At 40.5% G+C, this 23,507-nt stretch overlaps 1 protein-coding gene across 1 annotated transcript in view; it reads right to left on the bottom strand.

Moving 5' to 3' along the window:
- The window catches only part of LOC124261309 (cadherin-23-like), a 40,634-nt gene that overhangs the window by 10,145 nt on the left and 6,982 nt on the right, over positions 1–23,507 (bottom strand). Inside the window, exons 5-18 of the mRNA XM_046695620.1 lie at positions 22,463–22,803; positions 21,521–21,754; positions 17,217–17,420; positions 15,046–15,308; positions 12,410–12,581; positions 11,578–12,001; positions 10,230–10,377; positions 9,400–9,736; positions 8,408–8,652; positions 7,449–7,635; positions 6,347–6,770; positions 4,239–4,432; positions 2,876–3,118; positions 941–1,182 (exon numbers count right to left, since the gene is read on the bottom strand). Of these exons, the coding sequence (XP_046551576.1) occupies positions 941–1,182; positions 2,876–3,118; positions 4,239–4,432; positions 6,347–6,770; positions 7,449–7,635; positions 8,408–8,652; positions 9,400–9,736; positions 10,230–10,377; positions 11,578–12,001; positions 12,410–12,581; positions 15,046–15,308; positions 17,217–17,420; positions 21,521–21,754; positions 22,463–22,803 (3,658 nt within the window). The remainder of the gene's footprint in view (positions 1–940; positions 1,183–2,875; positions 3,119–4,238; positions 4,433–6,346; positions 6,771–7,448; positions 7,636–8,407; positions 8,653–9,399; positions 9,737–10,229; positions 10,378–11,577; positions 12,002–12,409; positions 12,582–15,045; positions 15,309–17,216; positions 17,421–21,520; positions 21,755–22,462; positions 22,804–23,507) is intronic.

Genomic DNA, 23,507 nt, shown 5'->3' with positions numbered 1-23,507 from the left:
GTTGGTCCAGACTCGATTATTTACAGACCGCCGCCATATAGCTGGAATATTGCTGAGTGCGGCGTAAAACTAAACTCACTCACTCATAAAACGACTACACATTAAAGTCGTTTATCACACTAATATAGTGGGAATTCATTTGAAACGAATTAACAAGTTGGAATATAATATCATACACTCAGACCATTTTGTATATAACTATCTTGCGGCGGAGTGATCCAGTGATTGAAACATCCGCTCGTTAGCCGAAAGCCAGCCCATTTCAACCCATTATATTGTGATTGTTATCTTGTCATGTGTGCCAAGGGTAAATTGGTCTGTGTGGATATTTACCAATTTCCCAAACAATACGGTCCCTATTGATTCCTGGTTTATCCTTAATGCTTCAACTCGAATCAGCCATAGACATTTACCATGTAATGAAGCCTCGTGTATGCAGCTCACAAAATGAGCATTGTGATCATGCCGTATCTGGCAGTCGAGCCAACCATCAACGTATCTGAACACAGGTAAGGATCACAAGGATTTAAAATGGCTTTCGGCTCATTCTTCAACAGGGTCGCCATTCTAAGTTGTGTTCCTTAGCCGCGCACTTCCATTTTGCCATGAGTTGACACCCAGGTTGACACCATTGTTTTGCTACCACCATAAACGTGAGCGTCACCAATTAACGTAACCGGCGACATTTTAGTTTGCCAAGTGCATTAAGCTGACATGACGTAAAATACTGACGTACAAAATAAATTACACACTTGGTGTGTCGGGATTATTTTCAAAGTAAAAGCAAATTAAATATTTCGAAAAATATTGTGATTGAGACTTACAAGTCACAAACATTGCGTAGCCATGTTGCAAAAACGCCACAATGATATATTATTAAATTGTTTGAAGCGGCGTGAAGTCTAAAGTATACAAAACACCCAGCAGACAAATGCCTTACATTTACTCCCACGTTGAATGTAAAAGCGTTGGAACGTCCTCCATTAAGTGTATCTGTGAAGGTGAGTTGTACATCGAAGTTACTACTGCCGAGACTCTCAAGGTCCACAGACATGCTGGTGGTTATCAACGACATCCCGTCTACTTTGAAGGGAAGCACCTCCTCATTCGTCAGCACAAGTGTCACTGTGTCGTTTCCATCGTTATCTTTGTCGGTACACGTGAACCGGGCGAGGGTGACATCTCAAAAAGTAATTTCCATTTATAAGAAACCTGTGTATACTTATACTACTCACACTTTGATAAGCATCACCAAAATTCCCAACTTTACTTTAACCATAGATTTATAATTTGAAATTGTATCCATTTAAAAATGGATAAATAATAATATGGTAACCCTTCTTTAGGCAAACAACCACTTTAATCTAACCTTATGCACTTCATACATGAGTAACCATAAAATTGGTTTTCATGGCACCAATCAACCATTTTGCAAATCATTGACGAGTCATTGGCAAGCTCACAACACCTGTCAATAGCAGGTATGGGATCCACAAGATGCAGTGACAAACCTAGGATCCATGCTTACAATAAGCTTCGATATTTAAATCCAAATTAGACCCCACATCATAGTTTTCTGTTGAATCAATGATCTGATCCTTAGCAAAGTGTGAATAGTATATTTGCCTCTGGGTGATTCCAAGTGATGCTGAATAGCATTATACTCGGACCAATGATTAATACGTCAACTGTAGAAATGGCATTTTACTTGAGTGGCATGTTTGAGAAAATACGTGAAAAATACTCCCTATGTAGAAACTGCTGATTCTGTGAAGCAGGATACTTCTTATAACACGCTATTTGCAAGGTTCCCCGACCGCGTAATACCAAAAGACGTTAAAATATGGTACCTGTTGGTCCGTGTCTGACGCTCGGCATTAATGGGTACAACAAGGACTGGTCGGCTCGGAGTCAGTTTAAAGTGTCTGAGTGGGGTATTCATGCTTCACTGCGGCATGGTATCTCAGTGAACTAGCACTATAAAACCAGCTTCAGTCTGGGCTAATACAAGCAGCCGCACATACACATACACACGCATGCACGTCGTCATATGAGCGAAATATTCTCAAGCACGACGTTAAACCCAATTTCACCTCACCTCACCTATTTGCAAGGTTAAATAATAATCTAGCATAACATAATAAAACATATTCTTGCTGAAAATGTAAAACGACATATGCGTGTGCACTGGGTATTTGGATGTAATGTGATTTACTGAATGACGTATCGAGCTTGTATATGATGATATACATCAACCAAGCCAGCGAGCCTGACCACCCGATCCCGTTGGTCTCCTCTTGCGACAAGCATGGGTTACTGAATGCCAACTCTAGCCCGACCTTCACGTGTCGGACTCCACTTAGATGGACCCATCACCGAAGATCAGTGTTGACACCAGGGACATGTGAAAAGAGTTAGCATATCCTACTCCAGCTGCTCACAAACATTTATGTATTTAATGTTGGTTGGTTGGTTTGGTGTTTAACGGCGCACTCAGCAATGTTCCAGCTATATGGCAACTGTCTGTAAATACTCGAGTCTGGACCAGACAATCCAGTGATCAACATCATGAGCTGGATACGATCCGATCCCGTGTTGCTCAACCAAGTCAGCGAGCCATACGTACCATGGTATTCCCGATCCGTCGTTAGTTGCCTCTTGCTTGTATTTCATGTAAGAAGCTGGTTTTATAGTGCAGACCATGCCGCAGTGAAGAATTAATACCCCACTCAGACACACTATACTGACTCGAGCAAGGGCACATACGTACCACATGACGTATCGATCCGCTGCACTCCGGGCTATAGAACGGTCCTCTGACTAAAGAACGGTACGTAAAGTCAAATATATAGTTAGCAAATGTACCAAGCCTTACTTTCTGGAACATTCTCCATGAGCGTTATTACTTGTACATCCATTGAGCAATCGGGGACATTGTCGTTGATGTCTGTAATATCGATGACGAGGGGCTTGGTGTCGGTGTTGTTGGCGGAGTCGGTGACGGTGATGTTCATTGTAACTGACAACACCCCATTCGCGCCATCACGGTCTATGGGCTTGCGGAGAGTCAGGACCCCGAGGATGGGGTCGATGGTGAAGTAGTCCATGCTGCCATTACCTGTCCATCATAAACGCCATACTTTATATCCCGTTATTCCGGACAAACCATCCTGGTTGGGTTAACCACCGCTTTTAACAGTATTACAGGTATGTGAGGACACGGGTGCAAGACTTAATGTGATGTGGACAATTTGTTGTTTTTTTCGTTTGTTATTTAACGCTGCAATTAGCAATATCCCAAGCTAGGATGCATGTGTATGAATGAGAGAGCGAGTGATGTCTTAATGGTTTTATTACTTTGGTTTATTTATCTATTCTATTTATTTATGTTAGTTATTTTGTTTATCTATCCATTTGTTTATTTATTTATTTATATATATATTTATTTTGTTTTCAATTATTTTATTTATTTTTTCAGGTATCAGTTGATCTGTACAGTTTGTCCTATAGTGGTATTAGGAAAGTAAAGGACTTTTGAAACCTCAAAATAATATTCCAGCTCTATGGCGTCGGTCAGTAAATAATTGAATCTGGACCAGACAATACAGTGATCAACACCATGAGCATCAATCTACGTATCTGGGATACAATGACATGTGTCAGCACATGATCACCTACAGTACGAATACATTGTGTATTTTGGGAACAAAATACAATCGTACAAGGTACACTTAACGGTTCACTTGACAAAATGTGAAATTGTCGATGACGCTTCTTAGTAGAAACGACAACACCCTTTGCACATCAATAAGAAAGAAAATTGATTTCCATTGTAAAATTCCGACTATATGACGAGCATATCACTATCAGAATTGTTTAGATATCAGGTGTTCGCGAAACAGTGACTGTACCCTGCATCACCTGTGCCATCCGTCATAAACACATGCAACGGCTAGTGAATTGTTCCCTTGAAACAAATCGAGAACGTAAGTCAAAATAGGGAGTTGCATCGGACATCAAGTGTGTCACTAATGCGTCAAATTTGGAAATATCCTCCATATGTCTACCATAACGTTTTTAGAAAGCTTTACTGAGGCATTGAGTGTTGTCACTTTGACAATATGAGTCATATTACTGCTCAGTTGTACCAGTTGTATTGTAAAATATAAACACCTCGGGCTGGAGCTGTTGGAATATTGCTCGACATAATGGAAAGTTGACATTTGTGTAGCACGTACCTTGTAGACTGTACGTTAGATTGTCATTGGCATCTTTGTCCACCACGTCGAACAACTTCCCTAACCTGACACCCTCGGGCAGCCCTTCTGGGACGGACAGAGGGTTCAGGACCGTTATAATGGGAGTCTCGTCAACGACGTCCAAGATCTTTACAGTCAGGGACATCTGTGTCTCAAACTGACCATCCGTGGCACTGTAAACAACAAGCAAACCAACAATCACACTGACATTCATACATTTTGTATGTAACTTGACGGGCATTGATGAAATACACCCACTTTTCATGTCTTTCTATGAAGCAAAAACATGTTTATTCAGTGGTGAGGTATTTCATGTGTGTATCACAGTTGTGGTTTGGACTCATGTTTTCAGTGTTTCGGCTACTGTTTACTAGGCCAGGAGCATTAGACACAAACAATAGGTAACATTGGAAAAAAATAGTAGGAAGAATTTTTCAGGAAAGCTTCAGAACATCATTGCCATGATTATTTTAAGGACAATGGTGGCCATTTTGAAATTGGCGGCCATTTTGAAAATGCCACAAGGCATGATATCAATATATTTGGAATTCCTGTGAGATGAGCTTTCATTTGATATATCACATGGCATAATTATTTACAAAATATATGTTTGCATAATCATTTTAAGATTTTGGCGGCAATCTTGAAATCGGCGGCCATTTTGAAAATGCCACAAGGTAGAATTTGCAGAACTTTGTGTCTTGTAGATGGCAATGATGTTCTGAAGCTTTCCTGAAAAATTCAGCTTTCTACTATTTTTTTCCAATGTCATGTCTAATGCTCCTGGCCTATACAGCCTAGTAACATTTTGATAACGTATTCAATATATTTATCAAATGTAAGTTTCGAGTGTATACTTTCTTTTGCTCGACAGTATACTAGATTAAAAAGTTCAAAGTAACTGTGCTGATTTCAAAATTCTAAGGCTTATATAATCACATATGTTTGACAATAATTACATTCGAAAAGGGGAAACGGACAGGGTTTCCGGCGTTTATTTGGGTTTAAACCGGTTTCCAGGTTTAGACTCGCAGCGCAACATCTGACAAGTCCCCAGTCTCCCTTTTGCTCTATTAAGGGTCTCCCTACATGTACTTGTTCAGAATCTTTTTATCAAACAAACATTTCCTTGAGTGTGATGATAATAAGAATATAGGGTATAAAGCGGGGTGGGGAGATACCCCACACAATGTGACGACACAACCAATTAGAAAAATATCCATATGCACTGCGCGCCTAAAATATATACATCAGTGAGCAAGAGAGGATTTTAATCATTTGACACATTTGAACAATAAATAATTTAGACAGGAATACGTATTCAACTGTGACATATGTTCATGTGAATTAACAGTATATTCCAAATTCAAAGCTTAGCCACCCAAGAAGACGGAACCAAAAACACGCCCTGCTCTCTATTAATATAATAGCACAACATCGAACAAATAATGTATGAAATTTCATCTCCAGTCTCAGTCAAAATTACTATCAGTGTGAAATACACACAGCATGTGAAAGAAGATCACAGCTGAACTTCAAAGGAAGTACATATGATAATGGCGTATATGTCACTAATTGCCAAGACGAGTAGCGCGCTCCACGATCCTCTCTATAGAACTACGTCAGATTTGTCCTGATCTTTTATGTTTCGTTAATAAGCACGAAATGTCGCTGAGAAAATTGTTGTACTACAAAAGGTTCAAGTTTAGACTCTCGTATGTTGCAGGATATGACATGGAAAAAACAAACACCTTAGGAAAGAAAAACAAACCTCAAGGCTTGTACATTACGTACAGCATGGATACAACGTCCATGAATTTTAAAGCTACATCGTTTATCGAGACAAGTGCCCGGGGTTAACATTCAACTTAATGTGTGGCGGGGTCCTCTGGACCATGGTTCGAGTCCCTGAGTCATTGCGAATATGATCCATAGTATGTCTTAACCAAACCTAGGCTCGAAAACTGATAAACGTATAAGACTTGCATCATTGAAGGTATACTCAAACATCATCAAGCTTACCCGCGATGATCTAACTGAAGTGCTCAAAGCGGCGTCTATCATCACTGTACGTAACTGATACTTACGTAAGTGATATGGTAAAGCATGTTTCCCCTTCATAGTCAAGACTATTCCGTAATCTCAGATTGCCTGTCTGGACCTCGAACGTATCGGAGGCATTTCCATTCACCATGATGATGACGGTGTCTCCATCCTTGTCGGACACACCGGCAAAGCTGTAGATGACGTCGCCAATATTCACATCCTCGCGAACAACGACGTCAGATGCAGTCACGTCTAACGTCGGGGCGTTGTCATTGACATTCAACAGCAATACGCTGAAGTTAGCTTGGATTGAATTCGGTGGATTTCCACTATCGGACACTTGGATTGTGATGTTGTAGAACTCCACACCTCCAGTTCCTGCGTCTCGGTCAAGGTCACCGGATGTGCGCAGTTCGCCGTTAGCGGCATCTATCTGAAAGAGGCTCCTCGAAACCTTGCCCGAACCTAAAGAGAAATCGTTTGTTGTTGTTTTTGTTAAGATAGTTAGTTTCAAGAATAAGATGAACCCATTTCCAACATCTAAAGTACTAGAAGTTAGTAAACCTTGTGTGGAATCAGCGTGACCCGGCTTAATGTATTGTTGTTGGTTTGTTGTTAAAGGCCTCACTCAGCAATATTCCAGCTATATGGCGCGTCTTAATGAGTAACAGCGGTGTTGGGGTAGCCTCATGGTTACAGCTTTCACTCGTCAGAGGTCGCCGATGTAAGAAAATAGATACACCAAAAACGATCCCTCCACAATCCAGTAATATTTTCACCATCATGTACTGGAAATATAGAATCATAACTCAACGGCAGAAAGAGCACGTGTCACAAAGTGCCACATTTCGCTATGGAGAGGTTCGTTCCACAGATGCAGGATCCGAACATGATATTCGCTCATGATCTCATATAGCAATATTCCAGCATTGTGACGGCTGGGGACACCAGAAATTGGCTTCACACATTGTACCCATGTGGGGAATCGAACTCGGGTCTTCGACGAGCGAACGCTTTATCCACTAGGCTACCCTGCCATCCCTTGTGTCGCTATAGGCTCAACTAAATAGCCCATACACGAATAAATCAACATGCTGCTCAAACCGACTTTACATACACTCATTAACGCGGAGGTTTACTTACTAGACGTCAATGTGAGAATCGTATATTCAAGCATGCCATCGTTCCCTACATCGGCATCATTGGCAGGAAACGTTCCGACCAAAGTACCCCTCGTGGCGTTCTCGTACACAGGTATGTCGGGGAAACGATCTCCCACAATTCCTGTCGACTGATTCCATTCGGGCGAAAACTCGTTAGCAGGAAGTACCTTTAAATTAAAAATAAAATTGTACCTGAAGCCTTCAAATTAACAAGAAACAGAATCTGATGCATCATAGCTTAACCTTTAAATAAAATACACTAATGTACCTGACTTTATCGTCATATGAAAAACAATAGGGTGCTTGACGACTTCACCTAGTATGGAAAACAATAGGGTGCTTGACGAGTTCACCTTGTATGGAAAACAATAGGGTGCTTGACGAGTTCACCTTGCATGAAATACTATATGGTACCTGGCAACTTCACGTTCATCTGTAACACTATCTGATGGTGATATTGTCATCTTTAAATGAAAAACGAGGTAATGCCTGACGTTCTTATCTTGATATTGAACATAATGTGGTACCAGATGTACCTTTTGCTGTAGGGTACCCGTGCTGTATTTTATAAACAACAATTATGTTTTGGGTTTGTTTTGGGCTTTTTGTTTGTTTTTGTTGTTTTTTTGTTTTGTTTTTTTTTATTAAAAAATATATTGTATGTTTGTTTTGCTGGGTTTTTTTGGGTTTTTTGTGTGTTTTTTGGTGTTGTTGTTTTTGTTGGATGGGGGATATATTTTCTCTTGCATTCACAACATGGCGACCACTTGCTGTCCAGGTCAATCTCCGAGATTTGACAAATAGCATGTGCATGTACACATATTACGTTGATAAGGAAACTATGACATACACTCTAGTGGGGTAAGCTTGTGGTTAGAGAGTTGGCTTGTTAAGCCCGTGTTCAATTATTCACATAACACCTGTGTTTTCGACACTGACCTCTACGATGACCACCGTGGCTGCAGTCTTGGGGTTGGCACCACCAGAAGCTGCTGTAGCCTTCAGGGTGAGGATGTACTTGTAGTCCTGGTCCTGGAGACTCTCGTAGTCCACGGTGCCCGACACCGCCAGCTCCAGCCCGAGGACACTGAACACGTTGCCAGCGTCTCCGGACACGATCGAGATATTGAACTGACCATAGAGCCCCCTGTCTGGATCCGTGCAGTTCAGAAGTAGTATTGTCCCTGTGTAGAGAGGAGGTCATAGGCATGACTGTTGACGATATCATCATAATACACGATTGACTCTTCCGAAATAACTATAAATGTCCTAGTTAAATGAATAATTTGTGTAACAATCGGTCATTTTCCTTAAAAAGAAAAGAACCCGACTGACACACATAGACCTGTAACAACCTGGAATGATATTACATTTATAGTTCATGTGGCCATGCTCGGGTATGTGACTGATTGTCTTCCCGGTAGGAAAACTTTACATACCAAAACGTCATGCTCATTTGTAACACCATAAATGCATGTCATTTCCGTGACGTCATTTTAACGTCATTTCCATGACGGTGTTCGCATCAGCAGCCCTACTATCCTAATCTAACCATCCGTTGGTGTGGACCAGAGGATTTACATGGATGTGCAACCCACTACACCACACCATGACTTTTGTACACAAACCGCCGGACAAATAAACCAAAATCTTTTGTTTAATGATGGCTGAAAAGTCAATTGTCAAATGTTTACAGGCTTATATCGTGGAAACTAGGCCGTTGACTAGTACACTGAAACTCAAACCCAAACAGATACAGAGGGAAAAATAAGGGATCACATGAAAGCACAAGTGTTCCTTTATTTTTTCCTAGGTTTCTTCACAAGCCTTGTATTGCACAACTTATGAAGGAACCTGGAATATAAATGAAGGAACAATTGTGCTTACATATGATCCCTTATTTTTTTCCCTCAGTATATTTTCGATCCTACCCGTGGTTGAATTTTCCGTGACGGTGACTTTGTAGGAATTTTCAGAAAACGTTGGACTGTTGTCGTCTACATCCACGATGGTGAGATTCAGTGCCTGCACATCCTTCAGCCCCGCCATGTCCTGTACCTCTATGGTCAGATTGTCCAGGTAGGACACGGGCACCGAGTCTACGTCCAGGCGACTCAACATCGTCAGAGTTCCCGTTGTGTTGTCCATGTTGAAGTACTTGGCATCGGCTCCTTGGTGAAGAGAGAAATATGCTGCTGTGAATCGTGTTACGTAGATCTGCACTGATGCAGTTGTAATGTTGTGACGAGTGACAACATTTTCATAGCTCTGTCAAAGACATTACCCGACACTGACATTCACTGAAATCGTTGGCAGACTTTTGGCACATTTTTGATGACTAGAAGGGTCAAAATGTATCATTGCAGTTGATGACGTTGAAGAAGATGCTTGATGCTGATGATGGTGATCGTGATAGTGATTGATGGTACACATGATTAATGATGTGGTCTGATGACGAAAGTGTGAGTGATTTTAGTTTTACGCTGCTTTTAGCAATATTCATAAATGGGCTTCACACGTTGTACCCATGTGGGGAATCGAACCCGGGTCTTCGGCGTGACGCGCGAACGCTTTAATAACTTGGCTACCACACCTACCCGATGATGATAATGATGATGATTATGATGATGATGATTTTAAAATAATTCTTCATTCTTTCTACTTAATACTCTATGTCAGCATGCGTATCTGGGTAACAATCATTTAGGATCTTGCCTGTTAGCGTGTAGGTCAACACGTCATCTTTGTCTGAATCCGTTACCAGAAACACGCCCCCGATGACGGTCCCTGGAGGGAGGTCTTCAAGGACATTTACAGGGGACAAGGTTGTCAACTTGGGAGGCTCGTCTATCACGTCAGTTATTGTTATTGCCAATGTCTTATTAACGTCAAATGTTCCATCGCTAAGTCTGAAAATACACATGGAACTTTTCATTACATGTTAAAAATGATTAATGCCACTACAGTGGCGCTGTTCTTGCCACTGTGGGTCACCTAGAAAACGAAATTTATGCTTATTTCCTTATGAACTTAAAATGCGCCAAATACCATTCACCAAGCGATTGCTTATGACTGCTTATACCCAAGTCAGTGGATCGGTGTACACTCGATTGTCATTCCCATCTCCTTGAGGAGTATGCAACCCAACCTGTATGTGAAGCGCTTAACGTTTAACAGTCACATTATCATTATCTCATCCTACCGGGTACCCATCCACTGCTTGGTTGCAAGAGACACATATGAACAAAGTCACTTCCCTAAGGTGATACCACATGTATAACACTTGCTACATGTGTGCTTCTAATGTGTGGGTAGTAACAAAGCCTTAAATACCCTCAGAATAAACTGACGTAAAAAAGAAAGTACACACCTGGTGTTTGGGGATTATTTGAAAAGTGTTGTGATTTTGACTGGCAACTTCGCAATTGGGCACGATATCCGTGGTGTTCTGGGACCATATTAGGAAAGTTTGTGACTATATATCACTGTAAAACTCTTTTCAAAACATTTACGTCGCCCTTTGTGAAGTAATAAAAGCACCAAGTGTGTACTTTCAGTTTATGAGCAGCCAGGAACTATCCAGGACTCTCTGCGACCAATGCTGCTTACCTTCATCTGATGTGTGTCTTGTGCTGTTTGTTTATTTGTTGTTTAACGCCTCACTCAGCAATATTCCAGCTATATAGCAGCAGTCTGTAAATAATCGAATCTGGACCAGACAATCCAGTGATCAACATCATGAGCATAGATATACGCAAATGTGTCAATCAAGTCAGCGAGCCTGACCATCCGATACCGTTAGTCGCCTCTTACGACAAGCATCGGAGACAATTCTTACCTGGATATTCAGGGGGTCTTGTGTGATGTACAGAGGTATCACTAGATGGATGTCTGTGACATTTTAATGTATCTTAGTAACAAAAAATATGATAATAAAAATGAATAAATAAATAAATAAATAAATAAATAAATAAATAAATAAATAAATAAATAAATAAATAAATAAATAAATAAATAAATAAATAAATAAATAAATAAATAAATAAATAAGGTTTCTTTCGTTATATCAGTTCCTACATAATGAAAATATATTATACATTCTTCCTTACTGTATGATGAGTGTGAAACAACTCTGACTCTCAAAATCCAGTTTTTGAAGAGCCATGATGGCCGTCTCGTTATCATAAAAGTAATTAGTGTTCCCTCCAACAATGGACAGTGTCAATGTGTCGCCGTCCACGTCATTTCCGGTGACGTTGACAATGGGATCATCCTTATTGGCATTGTTTTCTGCTACGGTTACTTGACCCTGAAAATTGACAAAGGTAGGTGGGTTGTCGTTGACGTTGAGGATTTCTATACTGAGGTTCTTGGTTGTTTCTTTCGATGGTATGCCTTGATCGTACGCTGCGATGGAAACATTGTAGTAGGCGACGCCTCCAGTTGCGGTATCCCTGTCCGGAGCCTTAACGATGGTCACAAGACCATTGTCCGGGTGGACTGCGAAAACGTCGGTTAACGAGGTTCCGGAGTCTATAAACCAATAACATCTATATGTATATCAATGAAAACACGTATATAATGCCACTTCAGTGATCTAATACTGGGGTTTAACATTTACATTTCAAAGCGAACTGAAAGATAATTTTATCAAACTTTCACTTGACGTTCAGCAACTGTATCATTCTGTCAAACACGATGCAACACTACTGAATTATGTTATTTGTTCATTCTAAATTGACCAATCCAGCTACAATATAATATATACTGAACAAAACAATGCTACTGTCATTTTTGCCTCCATAATTGAATCAATATACACAAAATCCGTACCCCAAAAAATACAAACTCTTCCTGAAGTGACGTATGTTAATGTTCGGTCTTCTGCTTGAATCCACTCTTACCAACAGTAAAGGAATTAAGAAAAAACAGAAATCATACCATCCTTGACCTCCATAACCTTGAACTTGACTACTCCATCCTGTAACGCATCTGCATCGGTGGCGTTGAGCTGGATGATTGAACTTCCGGGTTGCAGGTCCTCCTGAACTGTGACCTGGATAGGGTCAAGGGCATCTTCCCAGACTGGGGCGTGTTCGTTCAGAGCTTGTACCTAGAAGTGGATCAGAAGTGCAGTGCGTTCAACGCTGTCCTGAACAGTATTTTTCAGTTGTTCTTCATACTGGGCCAAGTTAAATATGGTTTAAGGATGATGCTAGCGACGTGCACGGGTTTCTTCCTTATGGTACTGACACCAGACACGTGAAGATCCCGGGTAGAATTGATCTTCAGTAACCCAGGCTTGCCGTAAGAGGCGAGTAGCGGGATCGGGTGGTCAGGCTCGCTGACTTGGATGACACATGCCATCGGCTCCCAATTGCTCAGATCGATGCTCATGCTGTTGATCACTGGATTGTCTAGGCTCGATTATTTACAGACCGCCACCATGTAGCTGGAATATTGCTGAGTGCGGCGTTAAACTAACCACACTCACCCACACCCATAAGCAATCTCTGCTGATTTCCATTGTACAATTCGGACTATATCATGAGCATATCACTATCAAAATAGTTTTGATATCAGGTGTTCGCGAAACGGTGGCTGTACCTTGCCCCACCAGTAACATCCATCATAAACATATGCAACGTCTGGTAAATTGTTCACTTGAAACAAATTGTGCTGCGTAAAACTAAACTCACTCACTCACCGACACCAGCTTTATGGTGCCAAACTACTGAGATACCGCCGTATAACATTGATACCACACACTGACAGAATACTGCCCCCGATCAACCTGTCTTTATTTCGTCCCGTTAATGTGGTGCTGTGTGGTCCTGTGCATACAGCCCTGGGCCCAGATTTTCGAAGCTCTCTTAGTGTAAGTGCCATACATTAACATTGCAGTGAAAGTTAAGCAAAGTCGAACTCGGAGAGTCCTTCCATGTGTGACAGTGTTTGGCAGCTTGAATCCTGAGAGTTTCTAGGACTTCTGATCTACCCCACGACGAAGCACCGTGACATATGTGGTCTCACCTTAGGCAGGTGAGTTTGTTCAAAATTGCCTCAGTTCACTCAGCAGAAAATGTGAACATTAAACTTCTAGCGCCTCACAGCCAGCTTGGGTTATCCGGAGTAAAAATAATCAGATTCTGATTACAGCGTCCAGTGAGCAACTAGTCAGATGGATGCTAGGCGCAATATAAAGAATTATTTTTATCAATAATAATGCCGATAGCAAGCAGTGCAACAACAAGTATGTTTGGCAAGCATCACAACGGTTCCAGAGCTCCATATAAGATTTAGCTCATGTGGGTACTGTACCCACTGTAATTTTTGGGAGTGGGTATTTCGAATGTTGAGTGGGTATTTCATTTTCCGTTACCCACTGCTTTCAAATGTGTGCGTATTTCAGTCACTTTACTCACCTAAGTATTATGTCATTGAGCAAGTTTACTAAGCAGGTATGTTCTGCCTTATGTCATACCTAATCAAAACCAACTTAAATATGATGGAAATTATTTCATAAAAAATCACTCATCCTATACTGACATTACAACACTTTTCCTATACTAACAGTACAACTTGATAGCAATCGATTCCGTACGCATTTGTTTTAAACTTTTGGCGTATTTAACATTTTAAATGCGTAATTGGTACGCAACAATTATATTTCAATGCGTAATTCTATGCGTATTTTACCCGAATACGCAGCTTATCTGACAACCCATATTACTTTAACGAGAGAGGAAGTGAGGAAGGGTTTAGATATGTACCACTACAGTGACACCTACAATCGTGGGTTTGGGATTTCCGAGAAGTTGGATTTGGAGCCCAACTAAGCTTGAAGTGTATTTCATGAGCATCCTTATTATATTTCCTTCCGCAGATGTTTCCGTACAAGCAATTTGTTTCCCTCTTTGCCACGTGTAGAAGTTGCTATCGTGTATCTGTGGCAACGGTTTGTACACCATTGAAACATGGATTCCCAACTAGTATGAAGCGTATTCCTATCCTCTGCCGTCATAAGGAGGGGATATTCCTGAGACAGGCGTAAAACTATACTCACTCATTCCACCGAATTTTGATATTCTTATCCTGTTATACCCACGTAATTTAGTCATGATTTAAGAAAAATATGTTGGCAGCTGTCGAGAAGAGAGGGAGAGAAGAGAGGTAGGAGCGTGGTTAAAGCGTTCGCTTGTCTTGCCGAAGACCCGGGTTCCATTCCCCACATTGATACAATGTGTGCAGCCTATTTTTGGTGTCCCCCGCCGTGATATTGCTGGAATATTGCTTAATGCTGCGTAAAACATCAATGAGAAGTTCATTTTAGACACGTGCAAGTTAGGTTTCCATACAGATCTCGAGAATCGAGATCTCAAAATTAGAGTATGAGTAAGAAATGCCTCAGCGTTTGACTAAGAGTCCGGTATGCGGAAACCGACAACTACCTGTTACATAGGAATTACATATCATATTTCGAACTTTCATATCGTATTTATCACCACCCGTGATGTAATAAGTGGTACTAACCACTCACTCACTCACTCACGGCTACCAAACGTCTCAAGTCATACCGTGACAATGACAACTGTGTAGGCCGTGTTGGGTATATCTGCCGTGGGCTTGTCCTCCGCCATAACCGTCAGAACATAGGTGTAGTTTCTGTCTGTGAGGCTCTCATAGTCGATTTTAGACCCGTTAGCCAGGAGTTGGAGCGTCCCATTCTTCAGGCTGAACACCGGGTCGTTGACGTCGTCGCCTGACTGTATGGTGATGTTCACGTCGCCATTGGATCCAGAGTCATCGTCTGTACACGTTATAGTAACGACAGGAGTATCTGTAAAGAAAATACACCGCATCTGACCTAAACATGTCTCTTTACAGAAACAGAAAACAATCCATATTGCTATATCTGGCTCTTCTATTGCCTGTGTCACCTGTGATTAATGATATTTCTTTTGTTGGTCCCTTTCTGTTTTTTTAACTCACAGGTAAATGGCAGTTTCTCACAGCGAGCCACATATATCCGTCAACAGAAAGCACCTCTTATTCTGCGAGAGACGCACATGTGTGTCGTACTTTTAAAAATCACACTGTACCTATTATTTCAACCAATTTAGTAGTATTGAGCAAATATTAGCTTTTCTTACGAGAGATGCTACCTTTAGTGTCAATCAGAAGAGGTATTTAAAGTGTTTTGATAGTTATTGCTAATCACTACAACTGGCTTATACAGCATTTGGCAAATGAACACGTGTCGGCGAGAAAGGGGATTATGATGTTTTTACAGAGGTAAGTGTCTGGTACTCTTCAATGGTAATGGATGCTAAAATACTTCTTATGCACATTGATTGAATTAGATGTAATGGTTTAGAGGTTACTGAAGATTATATTTTCTTCAACTTCCTAATAAATAGGAAACAATATACGAAATTTCAAGGACATACAAAGACTTCAAACACAATAGAATAGTTTGAATTTACTTTTTAGGTATTATTACGTTGCCATGTTGCATATAATGAAACATAATGTATAAACACAAATAATTATACATCCAAGCTCGAATAGATTAGACATAATTCAACTTACTAATTTAAAGCTTACTGAATTGTAACTAGTTAATTTCCATAATCTAAAGTTGATAATGTTGCCTAATCGAATATAAAGTGATAACTCGGGCCTTTGCATCGAACATACACTGAGGGGCAAAAGAAACGATACCAAACTTTAATGGGGGACAAATTGGATTGGAACTCAGACTTTTTAGGTGGTTTGGAACAGAAAACCTTCGCACGAACGCAACTGAAACGGACCTGCGCCAAAATACATGCATTTGGAAATGGAAAGTCATGAAAAATGCATTTGACTGGCAATTTTTCATGCACGTGCAAAATGACGTCGTATTGAGTATAAAAGCACATGGAAATGTTCGCCAGTATCAGATTGCAACGTTAACATCATCGACCACGCCAAGATTAACAGCAGAGCAAAGAGAACGGGCACTTGGTATGATCCAGCTTGGTGCGACCCACCACCATGTTGCCCGAATCTTCAACTGTATCCGTTTGACGATCACCAGGCTTATGGCACGTTACAGGCAAACAGGCAGAACGTCGGACAGACCCAGGAGTGGTAGGCCGCCCGTCACGACCGCCGCTGAAGACCGCTACCTACGTGTGTTACACTTACGTAACAGGTTCCTCACGGTGACGTCATCGGCAGAGACAGCGCTCGGCCATCGTGTCAGCAGACGAACGGTGTCTAGGAGGCTACGTTTGCACGACCTTCGCGCCTACCGACCCTTCCGTGGCATAGCACTGAGCCGTCAACATCGACGTGAACGTCTGAGATGGGCACGCCAAGTTGCAGGCTGGCAGAACAGGCAATGGGCTCGAGTACTCTTTACAGATGAGAGCAGGTTCCACCTTAACAGACCAGACGGCAGGATACGGGTACATCGACGCAGAGGTGAACGTACTGCACGTTGCTGCGTACAAGAAGTGGAGCCCTACGGCGGTGACAGCGTCATGGTTTGGGCAGGCATAATTGGAGACAGAAAGACAGACTTGGTGATCGTAGACGGTAACTTGAATGGTCAAAGGTACATCGACCAGGTTCTCCGACCAGTCGTCTTGCCATTCCTGCAGCAGAACCCCCCGAACTGTCTTCCAACACGACAATGCTCCATGCCATACAGCACAGCGCGTTAGGGGTTTCCTTAACGCTAACAACGTTCACGTCTTACCATGGCCAGCACGTTCCCCTGACCTCTCCCCCATTGAGCACCTTTGGGACCATCTTGGGAGGCAAATTCGCGCCAGACCACATCCGCCTGCCAACAGGAGAGCTCTTGCCAGAGCACTGCAAGACGAGTGGAACAGGATCCAACGTCCGGTGATCAGACGTCTGACGTCATCTGCCCGACGTCGAGTTCGAGCCTGTATCGATGCTGGAGGAGCACACACTCGATACTGACTCTAATTTGTGGTAAAATGTGCTCAAATGACTGTTTCAGTGGGACTGTGTAAACTTGTACGTGATCGAATACTGGACAATCGACCCCACCCTCTTTAATTGTTGAATATCTGTACCTTCTTTGGTTATGACTGTATGAATTTACGATATGTTGTAGTTGTTTGATTGTTCTGAAAATATAAATTGTCACCTTATGCTTATGACGTCTTGTTTTTTCTCACGTTGTGAAATTTACTTGGTATCGTTTCTTTTGCCCCTCAGTGTATATACATGTCAGTGTTATTACAACAATAAAATCTTTTACTACAAAACACAGTGAGTTGGTAATTAAAAAAATCCTTAGACATAGACAGAAGTAATATCATAAGTTATTACATGTAAACCATACAAAGGTATTTCAAGCATTTCTGTTCAAGCTGTTGAAAGTGTCATGTTGATTTGAATTGTCAGTTTTCTATGCAATTTACATGAGCACTGTGTAAAACATTTGTCTTTGATCTCTGTAATTATCAAATCTGATGTAATTATCACGTGTATCAATGAACTCAATTGCTGATCCATCGTCAATAAAAACTGGATAGTATATCAGTTACGGTATAATACGTACGCGTATAATCATTCAATCAGATTGCAATAATGAGATAATTGAACACCTCTTTCGGCCTTGAAATAACAGCCTCCGGTAGAATGCATGTGTAGTTACGCCCTTGTTGAAAGGTTTGTCCCGTGACAAGTGTTAAATAAACGGTTATATCCCAAAACTTCCACATCCCAATACTACAACACATTGTTAAAACAACAACTCCTCATCACCCCTTTTAGGTAATAGGATAGCCCTGGAAGTGCACTGAAGTGAAACTACAGATAATGATACATCACCTGACTGAAGCAGGGAAGAGATTTTAGTACAGAAGAGAGCAGTTAGTTAATAAATCTGAAATATATATAATATAAATTCGTGTATATTTCGTGTTGGCAAAAATTGTAACTTTTGTTTTATTATTTTACCTTGAAATGTTGTTGATTAAGTTCATAGTATTCTGAATATACAAAACATAAATTATGCAAGCTTAACGTACATTTAATGTACATGTACGTATATTTAGATATGCAGTTTTACAATATAACATGGTTAATGGGTTTTGAAGTTTTATATTTATTGCTTAAAAGGGGCCAACACGCCAAACAATTCCTTTCAATTCTAATTTGCAAATATAAAGTAATATGTAGCAGCAAAAAATTCAAAATGAGAATATGAATTGTATTATGCTTACGTGAAGCTCTACTACCAAACATACTTGCACTACAAATATCAGACATACACACATAAATAAATTTTAATTAAATAAGAGAATCGATAATGTTGTGGTATGGACATTGGCATTAATTGTTATGGTAGTGACACAATAACGGTAGTGACATTTTTAATAATAGTCAGTTTTATATGTTTACTTTTAAAGATAATATAATGAAAATTGTCAGTCAGATATTTCAGAATGTTTAAAGAATATGTAATAGGCAACAGATTTACTTATGGGTGTCCCTGTCATGTAAAACACTGCATGTTACGGCAGTGACACTGTGACGGTATATAATATCACTACAGTAACAGCTCTATCATAGCCGTGTTCCTCTACGCCAGACTCTTCTGGTGCATCAGGGACATCAACAACAATACAGAGTGGCAGGGTTATGACTGTCAAATGTGCGGGTGAAATCTTAGACGCTATAGGACATAAGTTCTACATAAATGTTCTACATAGACTGCTCTATCTAACCAGAAAAGATACGTATTTTTGCTGATATATTACTACGTGATTGTTTGTATTCACTACTGATTAATGGGTTAAACCATTACAGACTGAGGTAATCAGTATGCTCAAGTGTGTGCAGTCAACCAGAAATGTTGTTGTTATAAGCTGTGGAAGTTTTGGGATGATACCAAATAAACAGATGCGATGTTATATCATTTGACAACCTACTTTATGGAGTCACGCCCCTCTTTGTAATGTTTATGCGTGCATGCACATCTGTAATCTTATGAACCTCGTTTACATTCAGTATAAATAAAGGGACGCCCATCTTCATAAATATTTGGGGGGATTCAACTGCAAGTTTATACATTATAATAATTCAGTATCGTGTCACGTTTTGAATTCTATAATGCGTGTACTTTAATTTGGATATTCATTCGTATCAAGGTGAAGATTATATTTACATGCACAGCAAACCATTATGTTTTATGTACTAGTTGTGTGCGTAAAATGTATATGAAAATAAATACTATCTCTACTCAATGGTTGGATTTAAATCGCTTTGTTTTACTTATCGACAAACACTAAAACGTGTTTGCGATCTCTGAGATCTATCTACTCCTTTTTGTCTTATGTCTATATTTCATAGGTCGTTATGATTATGTATGTTTACAATGCACAAACTGTTACATGATAGCTTGAGTTGACAAAGTCGAAACCCAGCATATCGACTGGTCAAGGTATAGCCAATAATCAGTCTCTATCCAGGTGTTGAGCGACCAAACGTGGTCTTCAGAAATTCGCCCACGCCCCATCACATGTCCCTTCCTCTGTGACAGGTATCTCATGATACGATTGGTCATAGACAACAAATGATCAGCCACTATATGGAACAATTGAGATATCGCACGTTCTATTGGGGAAATTTGTTGACGCCCTATCACGTGACTCTTTGTTTTATGTCTATACAAGGAATCTGTATTATACAATCTTTATTTGTATGTTCGTATGATAACGTATGTTTTTGCATTAAATCTAGATGAAGCAAAGTTATGAATGTGCTCTATGTTAGTCACAGACTAGCGTAATAGTACTTTCCTTGAAATATTCAGTATACACTAGAAATGTATCGGCAAAAACGCTATTATCGTAGAATCTTATAAAGCATGTAAGTAAATTACAGTATGTCCTTGTCATAGATGTTTTGTAAAATTAAACCTTACACGATGATATAAGAGAAAGAATTTGTATATGTATGTCTCATCTCTTACATACAAATAATACATACATATGTTGATAATTATAAAATATAAATGTACAAGCCGCCAAAGGTCTACAATACAATACAATATAACGTTGCAATACATGATATATATTCACACCTGCTTTCTTTTAACTTGTATCTTTACGACACAATTAAACAATCAGAGCTTGTTTGTACGACTAGACAGTTTCCTGTCATCCCCGAAACCTGCCAGGGAAATCAGGTGTGAATAGCACTTATTAGCCTCGCAACAGCGAGCTGGGCAATCAGCGAGGGGTTCCAGGTGTTGAGTAGTGAAGTGTCTCTCGGGCTTAATTTAAGAGTGAGTGAGTTTAAGTTTACGCTGCTTTTAGCAATTTCCCAACAATATCACGGCGGGAAACACCAGAAATGGGCTTCACACATAGTTGCCATTTTGGGAATCGAACCCGGCATGACGAGCGAACGCTTTAACCACTGGGCTTAACCAGTGTAACGCTTTGATTACTGACGTTTGTGTTGCTGGAACCTGTCAAGAAGGCAGCTTTGGTGCTTTTGATAATGAGGTGATACCTCATGATAATAACTACCACCAAAATGGAATTAGACAGTGTGATTGATGGTTTGGGGTTTAAAAACGCAAAATATAAAGGTATAGTTTTGTCATCTTACCAATGTATATTATGGTTACATATGCACAAACATACCAGTGCAGGATTTTTTTTTCTATTTCCACATGGAATATAATAACGGCAGTTACATACTTCGGTGTGCAAGTTTTAAACCAAGAAAAAATTAATCACCACAACATTTTGTGCTAACTGCCACAAGTTACGGGCCGCTCAATCTATACTGAGGGAAACAAATAAGGGAACACCAATTCATCGCAGTGTTCCTTTATTTATTTTCAGATGGGCACCCAAAGTGCAATTCAAAGCTTGTGAAGAAACTTGGAAAAGAATATAGAAACACTTGTACTTTCATGTGTTCCCTTATTTGTTTCCCTCGGTATATTTGCATTACAATTAGATTAACCAATATTCGGTTTGGGAAATTTTACATTCTGTGAAATCTCACCTGGTCCCGAGTTCTCAGAAACGCTCGCGTAGTACACAGATGAGGAGAAGACAGGCGGGTTGTCGTTCATGTCCATGATGGTGATGTTGAGGTAGGCGCTGGTGTTTAAGCCGCCGGAGTCGATCACCGTCAGTATCAACATGTCCATAAACTTGGAGCCGTTCTCATAGTCAATACGTTTCATGATCTCAAATTTCCAATCTTCCAAAACAGTGAAATAGTCCGACTGAGGCCCTGGTTATATGAAATGAATTCATATCAAGAACCCATCAAAGAGAAGTACATTTTAGAAACTGGAGTCTGTTATTGTTTCCATGAAAATCTCCAGAATCTGAGATCTTAAACTAGAGTATGTGTAAGGTGTGCGGAAGCTGCCGGAAAAGGGCCTGTAATTTTAAGTAGGTCACGGCACTTTGCAAGATTTTAGTACTTCCGGTGACAAACAAAGTCTTACGGCAATGGCGATAGCACTGTTACAAGGGGTATGTCCTAGGTAATCATGCTCGGCACACGCTGTCAGACTCCACAAGCTATCACATGCAACAGGTTACAAAACACTTGGACTACGTTGCATGAATAGCACGTGTATATCTGTGAATAGCTGTGCATCCAAGCGTGGTAATATACTTGGTCCAGTCTAGTGAAGTCATAGTTTGCAATCGCGCAATTTGGAAGCAGAACTGGTTCTTGAATACATGCATGTCACCGGAAATCTACTATCGCAAGTAGCGCCTCGCTAGACTTACGGGCCCTATTGTTTAATCTGTATTTGCCTTATACCTGTTATAAAGGAATTACCGCTGCTGCCAACTTTCCTATATCTTGTATACATCGTCAACTGTGATATAGTAAGTGTTACTGGGAGTAAGCTGTTATTCATAAAACGTGTCATGTATCTATGTTCGTTCAACTTTCAAGAACTACCTGTTATATAGTAAATACCGTAACCTTTGAAGCGGTTCTTGTCAATACCAGCCACACGGTTCGTGTCAATATATGTTGTACAGTAACTACCGTAACTTGTGACACGGTTCTTGCCGTTGCCTGTTATGCAGCAAATGCCGTAACCTGTGACAATGTTCTTGCCGTTACCTGTTATGTAAAAGTGTTCCGTGTCATTCTTGTCTTGGTCACGGACCAGGAAGCCTCCGTCCACCGCCGTCCCAATGGCCAGTTCCTCGGGTATCGCCACAGGGGTAATGATCACTTCCGGCCTCTCATCGATAACATCCCCGATTCTAATTGTCAGGGTTGTATTGGTGGTGCCGATACGGTCAGAAGCGCTGAAATGTCAGTCAGGATAAGTCATGTGGACGAATAGCTGTGCTATTACATTTTTGAACGACCGTTTCTGTGGTGGATTTAACCCTGAACATCTGATTTTCCACGCATCATAACCCGGGAAGATCCGGGTTACAGATCATTGGTTATCGATGAGTTGCTGATCTTCAGTAACCCTTGCTTGTCGTAACATCGACTAACGGGATCGGGTGGTCAGACTCGCTGACTTGGTTGACACGTGTCATCGTATAACAATTGCGTAGATCGATGCTCATGATGTTAATCACTGGATTACCAGGTCCCGATTTGATTTTTAACAGATCGCCGCCATATAGCTGGAATATTGCTGAGTGCGGCGTAAAACTAAACTTACTCACTCAAAAAACGACTACACATTAAAGTCGTTTAACACACTAGTATAGTTGGAATTCATTTGAAACGAAGCAACAAGTTGGCATATAATATCATACACACCACGTATCAGACCTTTATCTTCTAAATGTATCTCACAGATGTTAGAACATACAGGAACAAAACGTGCGTCTTAAATGAAATATTGGACTTTTACATTGATATATTTCATATTCACTTAGTGCTGAAGCTTCTTAATGTGTCCCAAAAGCATTATTAGCAACCAGAAAGTGTGTAATTCTAGCTACGGTTAATCAACATCACTGAGGCTGACAGGCACCTGTAATTAGAAATT

Source organism: Haliotis rubra, unplaced genomic scaffold (assembly GCF_003918875.1).
Source record: "Haliotis rubra isolate DU_JTF1 unplaced genomic scaffold, ASM391887v1 Scf1192, whole genome shotgun sequence".
NCBI classification, from domain to species: domain Eukaryota; kingdom Metazoa; phylum Mollusca; class Gastropoda; order Lepetellida; family Haliotidae; genus Haliotis; species Haliotis rubra.
Note: the sequence above shows the minus strand (reverse complement) of the source record. Positions and strands in the feature narration are given on the sequence as shown.